Raw genomic sequence first — 12,229 nt, 5'->3', positions numbered from 1 at the left:
CCGTATCAATATCTTATAAATTGTAGGATAATACTGGGAAAAAAGTAAAAGAGATTGGATGCCTGATGAAGTAGAAGAGTGACCGAGGACATGATGATTGTAGTTGGAGATCATACTGACAACCATGGAAACTTTATTATTTCATCGCGTTTATTTCCTCATCCATTTTTGGCCTCTTATTGAGTTGAGAGGGACGACACAAAGATGGGGCCATGATATGCATGAGGAGAAGACGAAGACGCACATCAGTCACCACAGTCCACAAACTGGTAGTTCACGATCAGACGTCCCAAAGCGTAGCCAGTCCCATCGGTGTCCAGTTGAGAGAAGACACCCTGATCCAGATCCAGCCCTCCATTTGCACACTGGTCTACGATCCTGACCGTCGCCTGAGTCCCTGTCGCTGTGTTGGTGACCTGCAACACCCCCACACACCGTCACGTCGTTTCTTTTGGGATTCTGTCAACTACATCGCGGACGTAAAGCCAAAAAAAAGGTCAGCCGGAGGCTGTAACGCCGATGCTTACCAACAAGCACTTGCCACAGGCAGCTTGGCCGGTGGGCCCGGCAGGGCCGCAGAAGGCCGTCCACCCGTACTTCTGCCGCCACGCCAATGGCTTATCGGCGTCCCACGTCGCACAGTACGCGCTGACGGCGTTCAGGTCCCAGTTGTTCTGCGCTGGATAGTAGTAGTGGTAGGTGGCGCGGACGTTCGACGCTTCCTGGGCGGTCGCCGCCGCGGCCAGGCACAGCAGCAGTGCAGCAACGATGGATCTCGTAGTCCTCATCGCAGCGGCCTCGGTGCAGATGGGGCGCTTGCGGTGCTCCGAGTTCGTCTATTTATGGGCGCCGCGGGGGTTCTGCAACCAGCCGGCGACGTGTCCCTCACGTTTGGTTCAAAGCCGCAAGTCTCGATTCTGTGTGCATTGCTTGTGGAAGATGAGGTGAAGGCGGCGTTGACTCGAAGCTTCTCTCATGACGGCTGAACCTTGGATCGTTTCTATGCTTTGATCTTGCCTGGAACTTGCGGGTTATACATTTCAGATCCTTCAACACTGCTCCAATCGTATCCGATCGGCTCCATTCCTTCCGCTGTTTAGTCTGAATTCTTCTAGAGGATTGACAACGTCTAGAAGAGAAGACCAGAGATTAGGCGCAAGAAGACCGGAAAATGGGGAGGAATGATTGGACAACATTATTAGTATTTTTGTTTTAAAAGGATAAATAACTTATCTATGATTGGTTCGAAAACATATGATAGAAACACATATCATATGGTGCATGCAAGTGATGAATAAGTAAAAACTCTCTTGATTTATTTGTGGATTAATTATGTAATTAGCTATATTTAGTATCTCGATTATAAAAGATAAAAAGATAATTTTAATGTTCTAATTAATGACGACGGAGGATGTTGATGGCACAGACGGTGACGTCATTAGGGGGCCACGGATAACTATTGTGAATAAAAAAAATGACAACGAGATGTGAAAGTTACTCTGTATCTATGTCGGCATTGACACAATTATCGAGTGACACTACTCAACATCCGCATCGATAGCCCTTTCGTCACTCAATATCTATATCGGTACTAACAGTTGTCGAGCAACGTTTGTCGAGCAACGTAAGGATCGCTCAACAACTACATCGATATCGACGGATACAAAGCGATCTTCATCTCTCACTATCGCTCTCCACATCCACAACACCCACTCTCGGCATCATCATCAACTACTACCGACATTATCCGTCATCATCAATTGAAATATTAAAATTATATTTACTCTTTATTTTTATATTTTTATTAGTAAAATAAAAAAATATTAACATAAATGAACATAGATGAATGCAAATATAATTTTTTTAAATATAGTAATCGATACACTAAGATAGCTAATTACAATAATTAGCTATTGATCTCATACCCGATTGCCTTCAAATACTAAAGATAGTTCTCATACCATCGATAGCCTTCAAATACAATCAATCCCTCAATACAAGCAAAAGAGAGATCCAAGAATCGAACCCAGCATAAATTTGATGACTTGAGCTTTGATGACTAGATGACTTGAGCTACTCACTAATCCATTTCTCAACCTATAGACAGTGCACATAAACAAAGACACGGAGAACACGGAATCAATTTAACTTTCTGGTGTCACTTTCCTGAGCATAAATTTCTGTGTTGTTTAATTATGACAGATAACATGTATTGGAGTTGCAAATACTAATAGTTTGATGATAGATGAACTAAACCACCTTTATCAGCCACATTAAGTTTGCTAGAACATGAAAGTAGCCACACAAGCACTCAATAATGTATGCTTAGGTATCTTGTCCTCAAGACAATCAATGTAGCTGATAGAAAATTCCTAAAAGCAGCATCTTCATCCTCAAACTTGAAGACTCCAAATTTTTTTTTCTAAACAAGGGTTGGAAAAAGGGTTATATGAGTGGCAACATCAATCAAAATCACTTTAGGCAACCAATTAAGCTATCAGAGAAGAATTGAGTCCACGAACAATCATCATATAGAACCTCTTGTGCTTGAGCTGTGAAAAACATGATGGCAAACTGATCGAGTAAAACTGAAGAGAACACATAATTACAAGAATTAAGCAATCTTCATTTATCATTGTATAAAAAGGGAAACAAACTGTTTCATGTTAAATGGGTACAATAATTCCAGGTAATATTTCAAGCCGTAGTTATACCAGCTCCAAATATTGTGGACAGGATCAATGAAAGGTATGGTAACATCAGATCAGAGTATCAGTCGGACATAAGAAGAAATGAATAGTTAGTACAAACCGGTAACAAGCACAGCGGAGACACCGTTTGACTTTGTTAGGAACACAATGAATGATTGGCTAATGATACAGTGGATCACCATGGACATTACTGCAAAGCAGAGCAACAAAGAACAGATTGAGTGATAAAAAGAAATTTAACATGCATAATTATTTAGATTGCCAGCCTTCAAATTTAACTGGAAAAATAAAGTATTCTATTCTACATCTGTAATAACCATATTTGCAACAGATAGTGCACACACGCTTGTCTATATGATCATCAGTAACCATTCTAAATAACATCCTACTAGATCTCCATAGGAATAAGATTTATACGAAAAAAGAACTGAAAATAGGCATGGGCATGGGCATCTAAAATCTATGACAATGAACATAAAAATTTCCCAAAGTCAAAAAGAGACTGGTTTGCTGATGCTTTATGTAATTAGCATTACCTACACAATGTGTATGTGGTCATAGGAAATCCCAATCTTCTTTTGACATGTCAATAACTTCTACATGTTCATCTTCATATATTATCTGCCAAAACAAAATCACAATAAGATCTGTGGACATTGCGAAACTAGCATGCTACCAAGGAAACTAATTACTTACGGTGTGCTTTCCAGAGAAACAATCAAAATCAGATATGAAACCTCCATAGTACCTGGAAAACAATAAATAGCAATAAAATGTCAAATAATATATTTCAGAAATATTATTTCCTTGAAAATATATACCAGAAGCACTAATGTAAAATCATTTTAGTAAAAAGCATATGCTACCATGTACTGATTAACAATATTTTCTAGTAGATGAGACAATCAATTTGAAATCTTGTGGAATTTGTCAATCAAAAGAATGACTGCAGATGTGAAATTCAGGAAATAATATCAAATTAACAGAACAAACATATCCAATAATCCAATTCAGCTTAAGTGAAAGATATCCACCTGAACATCATCCTTCTACAAACTAATTTACACAGATACCCAATATGATTTTTCAAAACAATCTACAAGTTACTCGTCAAGTAGATCACCAGATTTTCTTATTTCTACATTTAAGTCACTGCTCTAGAAAATCATTGGGAAAAAAAAAGGTATATAAGTGCAACTATGGACAAGTATGACAATAATTTTCAACATAATAATTTAAGAAGTAAATAAAAAATGGCCTTCCATCATTTCTACAAGGATTGCATATTTAAGGAGACAAGTATCTATTCTGATGCTACCAAAGAAGGTCATGGCAGCATATTAAATGAATCACAAAGGATGTTCCTGGACAATTGCAGCTTGACTGTAAAGATATATAACATGAAAGAGGAAACCTATGCAGAATATGAATTTATTAAACTATCATGACTACTCAAGTAAGTTGCACTCCCAGATGGTCATTTTCCATCAATAGGATTGCTGAAATTGTCCTTCTACAGATCCTTGGAAATGAACAGAGGCTGGGAAGTAATCCATTTTCTCCTTTGCCTGAGCATTTTTTTATTGTGATTTGGTGAGAAAATTGCATATTGTTTGCAGCAAGATTGCTTCAAGATGATCTTAATATCTACTGATTGATTGAAGCATGCTGGTAAGAAGAATCCTGCTCAAATTCAATTGCCAAGTGGGTCTCTGGATTGCGTCACTGGTGCATTCTTCCTTGTGTTTTTGAAATTTGTAGTTGCAAGTTCTTCATAGAGGAAAACTGGGCTCTTCAGTAGAAAAATACTTGAATCTTTTAGTTGTCGGTTCTTCATAGAGGGAAAGGTGGACTCTCCAGTAGAAAAATACTTGAATTTTATTTTATTCAATAAAATCAATAGTCTTTTCTTATGTGGATTGTTTATTCTCTGGTTTTATGGATTAGGATTAAATGCATTGTTATTCTAGTGTACAGTGTTAAAGAAGTATTCTGAGAACATTGAGGATAGGATATATGTTGTTTTCTGAAAGTTTCATCGTTAATGTTAATTTTTTGGCTGTTTAATTTGGGATGGTTTCATGAATATCCATATACACAGTTTTGTATTGTATTTTGAAAGGTAATAAACTTTCTTTTACTCTACCAAAGAAGAAGTATGCTTTTGCTTCTATATTAATAACTGAGAACAGCATGTCCACCAACTAATCACATGAGCTAAGCATATAATTGCACACCCAAATTTAAATGAACAATATTTTCCCTTCTGTGCAAGACATTAGTAACTATATCTTCAAATTGGAGATTACCATCAACGTCTTTAAGAAAAAAAAGATAATTGAGGTAACTAGATTGCAAGGCACTTTTGTAGATAGAGAGATAGTCTGCAGTTATATTTCTAAGCAGCAAGATAAATGATAATAATTGTACCAAATTGAATTATATTGAACCCTCAATTATCAAGAATATATCAGGAAACACTATTTTAGTACTGTAGACTTCATTAAGCACCTTTAGGACCTAAAACAAAGAACATAAATTAACTAGTTCAATAAAAGAAATTCACACCAAGGAAAAATTTGTACAGATTATACCTAGCAAATGCAGTATACAGATATAACCTGTAAATTAAGGTACATATCTCTATAACAAGCAATGTGCAGCCAAATATCCAATACAAGGTTTATAAATATTACATAGCATATCTACTGTAGCCAAGAAATTTTCAAGGTTTAGACACACCTCTTGTCCTTTGAACGCCACACACGTACAAGCTCCCCGATACAGTTCTCATAGTCAGTTTTCCTTTTATGATGCACCGTATTTAAACTTCCTAAGTTGCACATGGAAATATAATATAAGAAAAGGATTTATTGTATAAGAGAGAATACTAAAAGAAGACTACTGCTTACTAGGTTTATTGCCTAGTTTTTGCCTGCAGCTATGAGTACCACAATGACAAACTTGAGCTGCTCCAAATTGAACAAACCTGAAGATTTCATTAAATGAATAGAACTACTAAGTAACATAAATCACTAGGGAAAGGCAAAAGAAGACAAATAAGTACATGACCAACATTGATAATATTACCAAAGAAGGACGTGCAAGAGGCTAAAAGAAAGACTGCCAAGGTAAATGGAACATACTGATAGTCATAGGTTACATCTTTGCCTTTTCTTATGTCACATAGGGCAAAAATTCCAACCCTTGTCTCTCCGTCAACTCTCCTACAAATAAACATAAAATTATAACAAAATTTACATCATGATGGAAAAGATTATATAATAAAATAATGAGAATGGAGAATTGTATAGGACCATTTCTGCATCTCGGTATTTGGCTCACAACTGTGGTTTATAAACCTTGATTTATTTCCTTTGTATGTAGCATCAATCACCATATCATGATTAACCTCACATAAGTAGAAGTTGGTATCTCCACGGTGCTTCATTTTCCAGAGTCTTTCCTCACAAGTTTTGTCATCTAGAACTGTAGAATATCAAAAAGATGAGTCAAAGATTTGTATGACTCAATCTTTCTTTATTATCTTGAAGGACAGTGGAGATAAATGGAATAGGGAGAAGTCACCTTCTCCAACATACTCGATCACAAAATCCCCTTGTTTTATGTCTTCATCTGCTACCAAACCAAAACCACATTTTTCTGTCTAGAGGAGACAAAATCTTTTAAAGGTCTAGACACAAGCAAATGCTACTATATCACCATATAGAGAACAAGTGGACACTAAATCTCCTCCATAAAAAGAAAAACAACAAGATGGCGTTCCAAACTGCCATCAAAAGAATAACAATTTGACTATGAAAACAGTTCATTGAATATGACTAGATGATGACTAACCATGGAGCAAGAAAATTTAGCCAGTTTAGAAACTGTATATAGTACAAAGTGTACTATATTCTCAGAAATATGCATGTACATGGTGGGATTAGTAGCTTTCTAAAATTTATGATTTACAGAGCTAAATATCGAAGACAAATAATGAAGGATGATAAATAATTCATCTTCAATCACAAGTTTTTACTAAACTTGCACTTCTAAATATGAATAATCATTTTGGTCTATAAAGAGACTCAGATACACATGCAGAAATCTGAGATATATAATTAAGCAGCATCAATATCAGCAGCAGGAGTATGAAAATCTGTGACATACTATTGAGTATACAATATATAAAAGGTTCCTAAGGTCCTGGTTGGAGATTAGCAGAAAGTTCATGAAGTTAAAACTAACAATATGACATCACCTTTTGAAAAACAACATCAACATTTAAATGTAATTTATCTCAGCTCAATCCTCTGCAATTTGTCTGAAGAGTACAAGTCCAAATCAAAGGTAAGAACTGCTTAGTGAGAATCCATATGTACATGGTACAAGGCTGCATAGGCAAGAGACACAACCTTATGCTTTTGACAACTCCTGAGAGAGTGCCAATAGCAACATTGATAACTTGGTTTTAAAGCATAAGTTTATACTTTGATTCTTGCCATTCGACATCCAAAACATCTGTGTTTCTCCAAATTAACAAGATTTAAACAATCTCAACTTGAAAGGTATCCTTTATTCTCAAATCAAATTATAATTGGTTCCAGAGTTCCAGGTTACTTATATTGTCACATATCCTAACTATCAAAAACAACAAACAGTAAGGTTCCAATCTTCCAATTAGTTACGATCAAATACTTGAATCTTTTTCAGACACTGATCTTTATCAAAGGTAATATAACCAGTCAAACTAAGATTAAACAAAGGATAACTTAGTCTACACAAGAATAAGAGAAATATTAAATTTTTGCACCCTACTTAGACAGTTCTTGGCTTCTTGCATCTTTTAGCAATATCTAAATGTCACTCTAGCATCCAAAATCTTCTGATTTTAATTAAAGGTTCACATGGTCTCCAATGAATTTTGTAAAATAATAAGAATCTATAATAAGTGTCCCAACATCTAATAATCCTCGAAAAGGAATCAAGCACTGAATCATTCAAGGCAATATAAAGAGTTGGAAATTATGGCTAATTCATCCATAATCTATAGTTCAATGGATAATTTGAAGGCCATTAATAAACAGCATTGACCAAAGGTAGCATGGGCTGAGTATTTTTCATAATTTTTCTAGTCATAGTAATCAACATCGAGTTAAGAATTTTGTATGTTTTTCTACACCAAGCGGCTGAGGCCAAATCACATCTTAAATTCCCACCTGGAATAAATTCTCTGTTAGTCATCCATCAACTTCCCAACCATGAGCTCTCATTAATGAGGATGGCCTTAACATAGAATGGTCAATTCCTTGTTCAAATTCAAGAGAACATGTCAATAGAACTAGGAAAAGAGGCATCATGCAATCTATGATTCTATATCAAGCCATAAATTCAATGTAGAATACTGCATGGCATCTTTAAGTTTGCATGAAGGTCAGAGTAACTCGAAGTTGAGCTCTCACCAAAAAATTACCTAACATCGCATGATGTAATGGCACAAACACAACATAAGCACCATTGCATGCCTGTGTCACTTACATGGCAATAATTGCATGTGGGCACAAGGAACAATGAATGCCAAAGTTGGAGGTTGCATAAACAGAAGAAGCAAATTGAGGAGCATGACTAATGAGGAAAAACTATGATATAAATCAGATTTATTGGCATTAAGGATTAGAACATATTAAAAGTAAACATTAAAAAAATTGTTTGAGAAACCCACATCTTCAACACCATGAATCTTGAGAAGCATGTACTAACATAAACCATCATAGAAGACATGAGTTTGATGAACAAAAAGGGAATAGAGGAAAATAAAATTGGATTAGCACCTGCTTGATAGCAGTAGTGTCTACTTACGGATGTTATTATATACAAAATTAAAACACTGCTCACACTGAACAATGATTAGAATTGGATTAGCACATACTTGAATGCAGAATCATCTACTTGGCAATTAATATTCAATTCATTGTACTTAAAATGAAAGACTAATTATAACAAAGAGACTAACTAAATTATCGACATATGGATTAACTCATTTTTCAAATTAAGAAACATTAACTGATAAGAAGTTAATTTGGAATAGAAAATGATATGTTCATGAACATCAAAAGTTCCTGTATCTTAAAATCAAGATTTAGAATATGAAAAGTCTCAATTCTAATGGTCTAGAGTAATTTTAATTAGTATCTCCTCCATAATTCAAGTTCCATAAAGAATCACAAATCATATAAACAAAATCAGCATATTGTAACTAAGGTCAACAAACGTCATATGTAGGCTTAGATTAGGTAAATCTCATCTACCAACACATGTGTTGTCTTAAACATACAATATTAGCCAAAAATTGAATTCCTAAATAGTTCTTCATGCAATTCAAGTTCAACTCATTTCAGATTGTCTGTATGATTAAAATTTGCAAAATTAAGCATTAAAAAATGGTAGAACAAAAGTAAGACATTTGTAAAATATACCTTTACAACTTTCATTTTCTTCACATCTCTGTGCTGAAAAGGTTTGTTAAGACATTTGTCACCACATTTGCAACTAGATGAGCAACAAGAGAATAGCATCCTGAAAAAAAGAATTGGGGAGATCATGAGCAGTACAATCTTATCAATGTATGTTAAACAAGTTTTCCCTCATTGCAGCAAAAATTATCAACCATAGATGTGTTGATTAATGAAGTTGCTAAAGTTACATAATTGAGAAAACATGTTTGACGACTTCATTGACTGAAACTGAAGTTGCTTACCCACAATGACAATCTCCATCACAGACAGTTGACGATCCTGTTAATTGAGTACAGGAACAGAAGATTCCATCATCCTCAATTCGCCTTTTGGTAAGATAGATGTCTTCTCAAAGGTCATGGTCAACGATAAGTTCTTGAGCAAATTAACCAAGTCATGATTTCTATGTTTATCATCCCTCTAAAAAACAACTACAAATATATATCACTTAGAACCCATTTCCATGTTTAACAGAAGTTAGATATACTCATCCCAAAGCAAAAGAAACTTGGTACGAAATCCCAAAAATATTCAAAATGCTCCAGCAAATTTAACTGCAAACTATTAGTGATATCTTTCTGTGTTATAGTATGTAACATAAAACTGTCAGTAATATGATGAACTGGCTCATATATGGAATCTAGTACATATCAAAAAACATAAAGTATGAAAGGAAACATAAGTTTGTAACAGCATGAAAGAAAGAGGAATCAAGAGATTATGTACAATAATGATAAAGTTCAGATCAAATTAATATGGATACTGCGCTTTATGCTTATATACTGTGCAGGTTTCCATTTCTTCAGCCAGGATGGAAGATCAAAATCAACTTGACCACCAAGCTCCATGAGCATTTCCTCAAATATGCGTTCAATGCTCCCTTGTTCTTGCTTCTGTTTACAATTGAAGTAAAAAAAATCAGAGAAGAAATAAACTCCCAAACCATCTCTCATTGTACAATAATAAATGCCAGAAAATATCTTTGGAAATCAAGAAAAGTTATCTGATAAGAAGCTATGAACAGTTAAGACAAACCCATGATTACCATATTTAAATTTTGACCAAAAAACAAGCACCTAACACATGTTCTAGTTAATGAATTAACTAACAAAATATTGACATCCCAGAAAAGGCAAATGAAGTCAAAAGCATTCTGAACTTCATACTTTCAGAATTAGAAAGAGAATTGTTTCTATATGTCACACAACTAATATATTTTGTGTACAAGACATCATAGTAGACATTGAGACTATACATACCAGTTTTGGAACTTAATATATATGAAAGGAAATGACTACAGAGGGCCCCATATTACATAATTTGTGGTCTTGAGAGTCACCAGAAACTGAGAACCAAGTACCATAGGATATTCTCGAAAAAAAATTAAGATGGCATGAAGTACTTTGAACTAAACTTTTCACACCAAGATAATGTGTCCTATAATTAATGTTTCTGAACTTCAAGTGCCCAGCATACTTCATTTGTAAGAGTAGTAATACTCAATCTATACAGTATGAAACAATTTCAAAATGGTATATGCATTCAAAGTTACTTTTGCTCGATGATGCCAACCACCTGAATAAGCTTAAGAGGGAACATGGAGTATTTCTCTTTGGATGTTAAGATGACAATTTTGACAATCATTAAAGACGAGAAAGTTCATTCATTTAAAAAAGAGACCTTTTATTTCAAATAATCTAATTCTTTCACAAACAATTAGATGTGAGGCTGATAGAACACAAATTCATTCACAATTCAATTAATTCAATGACTTCTGGACAGTTCAAATAAGTTCTAGCACAGAACTACTCAAAACAACAACAAAATTTGAATCCTCCATTTCCACATACAATGCTCAGAATCGGTTTAAGAAAAACAAAGCTCAGAATCAGTTTAATTTTCACACAGAAAGATTCATCTATGTGCTTCAAGAGCAAAAATGTGTCGGCCTATATAAATACACAACACCAACGAAATATACTAGAAGGAGAAACTGCTAAAAAATAATTAAAGCATCTAGTCAGGAAAATTAAATAAGTGGCTTAGCAGGCACGACAGAATCTGGTTGACTTTGTAGACCTTCCGTTAGGTTCTGTGATAATGTCAAAGAACCTCTATGCCCAAAGGATTTTGTGATTGTAGGTGTTAAAAGGAACATTCAAAGAGAAAGTGTAAGAAACTAATCAAAATTTTAAAAAACTGATCAAAAAGACAAGGAGTTTTGTGTCCCTGCAAGAACTAGTTTCAAGAAACCAACAGGTTCGAGAGGCTACTTTGAGGGAAGAAGAAGAAATGGTAGATCTTTGGCGACATCAATAAACTCACAAATATCTTTCTCCAATAACTATAAATACGAATCCGGGCATCAAACTAAAACCTCGAACAGTGGAAACTTCGGCGTCATATGACCAAAATCACAGCTTCGCCACAAAGATTTCTACCTTAAACAAACCTGATAAAGAAAACCCCTTTCAGCCTCAAGAATTCGGAAGCTAAAGACTTAAAAGGGGTAAAGAAGAAGAAAATCGACCACAATAGCAAGAAAACCTAGCGAATCGAAGGCGAAAGAGCAGGGAAGAGACAAGATCTGGAGATCTTGTAGAGAAGTACCTTGTTCTTGAGCGCCGGCATGACACTCTCCTTTGCCGCCCCCGAAGAGAGAAACGGGGAAACCGTGTTGGGGACGAAGGAGGAGAAAGGGATTCCAGGAAGTGGATTTGAGCGGGGCTTCGAGGGGGGGGGGGTAGTGGGAGGGAAGTCTATGAACTCTGTACGCTTCGTTTCGATTTCGGATCGGGTGGATTTGGGCAACGCTTAAAGCTTGATTTTGCATTAAGATTCGTGTTAGCCTCCTGATATACACATATATATATATATAGACATACATATATATATACATATTTGTACACACACATATATATATATATATATATATATATATATATATATATATATATATATATATATATATATATATATATATATATATATATCTCCTTC

At 35.1% G+C, this 12,229-nt stretch overlaps 2 protein-coding genes across 3 annotated transcripts; both read right to left on the bottom strand.

The window, feature by feature from the left end:
* Nucleotides 1-113: 113 nt before the first annotated feature.
* Nucleotides 114-824, bottom strand: LOC135628182 (pathogenesis-related protein PR-4-like). Its single transcript, XM_065134721.1, has 2 exons — nt 528-824; nt 114-416 (listed from the first exon to the last, which is right to left on the bottom strand). The coding sequence occupies exons 1-2, from the start codon at nt 786-788 to the stop codon at nt 246-248; spliced, it is 432 nt and encodes a 143-aa protein (XP_064990793.1). The 5' UTR covers nt 789-824; the 3' UTR covers nt 114-245.
* Nucleotides 825-2,605: 1,781 nt separating this feature from the next.
* LOC103989981 (histone-lysine N-methyltransferase ASHH3-like) lies at nt 2,606-11,991 on the bottom strand. Of its 2 annotated transcripts, XM_009408971.3 has the most exons (12): nt 11,840-11,991; nt 9,993-10,122; nt 9,472-9,574; nt 9,191-9,290; nt 6,300-6,378; nt 6,029-6,200; nt 5,858-5,938; nt 5,624-5,700; nt 5,454-5,544; nt 3,408-3,459; nt 3,248-3,332; nt 2,606-2,901 (listed from the first exon to the last, which is right to left on the bottom strand). In XM_009408971.3, exons 1-11 carry the CDS (start codon nt 11,858-11,860, stop codon nt 3,267-3,269), a joined length of 972 nt encoding a protein of 323 aa, XP_009407246.1. In that variant the 5' UTR covers nt 11,861-11,991; the 3' UTR covers nt 2,606-2,901; nt 3,248-3,266. The 2 variants fall into 2 exon arrangements, 1 of the variants encoding a protein (XP_009407246.1); XR_010493114.1 differs by lacking the exons at nt 2,606-2,901; nt 3,248-3,332 and having other exon boundaries at nt 3,411-3,459; nt 5,802-5,938.
* Between the last annotated feature and the right edge of the window lie 238 nt (nt 11,992-12,229).

Source organism: Musa acuminata, chromosome BXJ3-1 (genome assembly GCF_036884655.1).
Source record: "Musa acuminata AAA Group cultivar baxijiao chromosome BXJ3-1, Cavendish_Baxijiao_AAA, whole genome shotgun sequence".
NCBI classification, from domain to species: Eukaryota; Viridiplantae; Streptophyta; class Magnoliopsida; order Zingiberales; family Musaceae; genus Musa; species Musa acuminata.
This window is presented reverse-complemented; position numbering and strand designations above follow the sequence as displayed.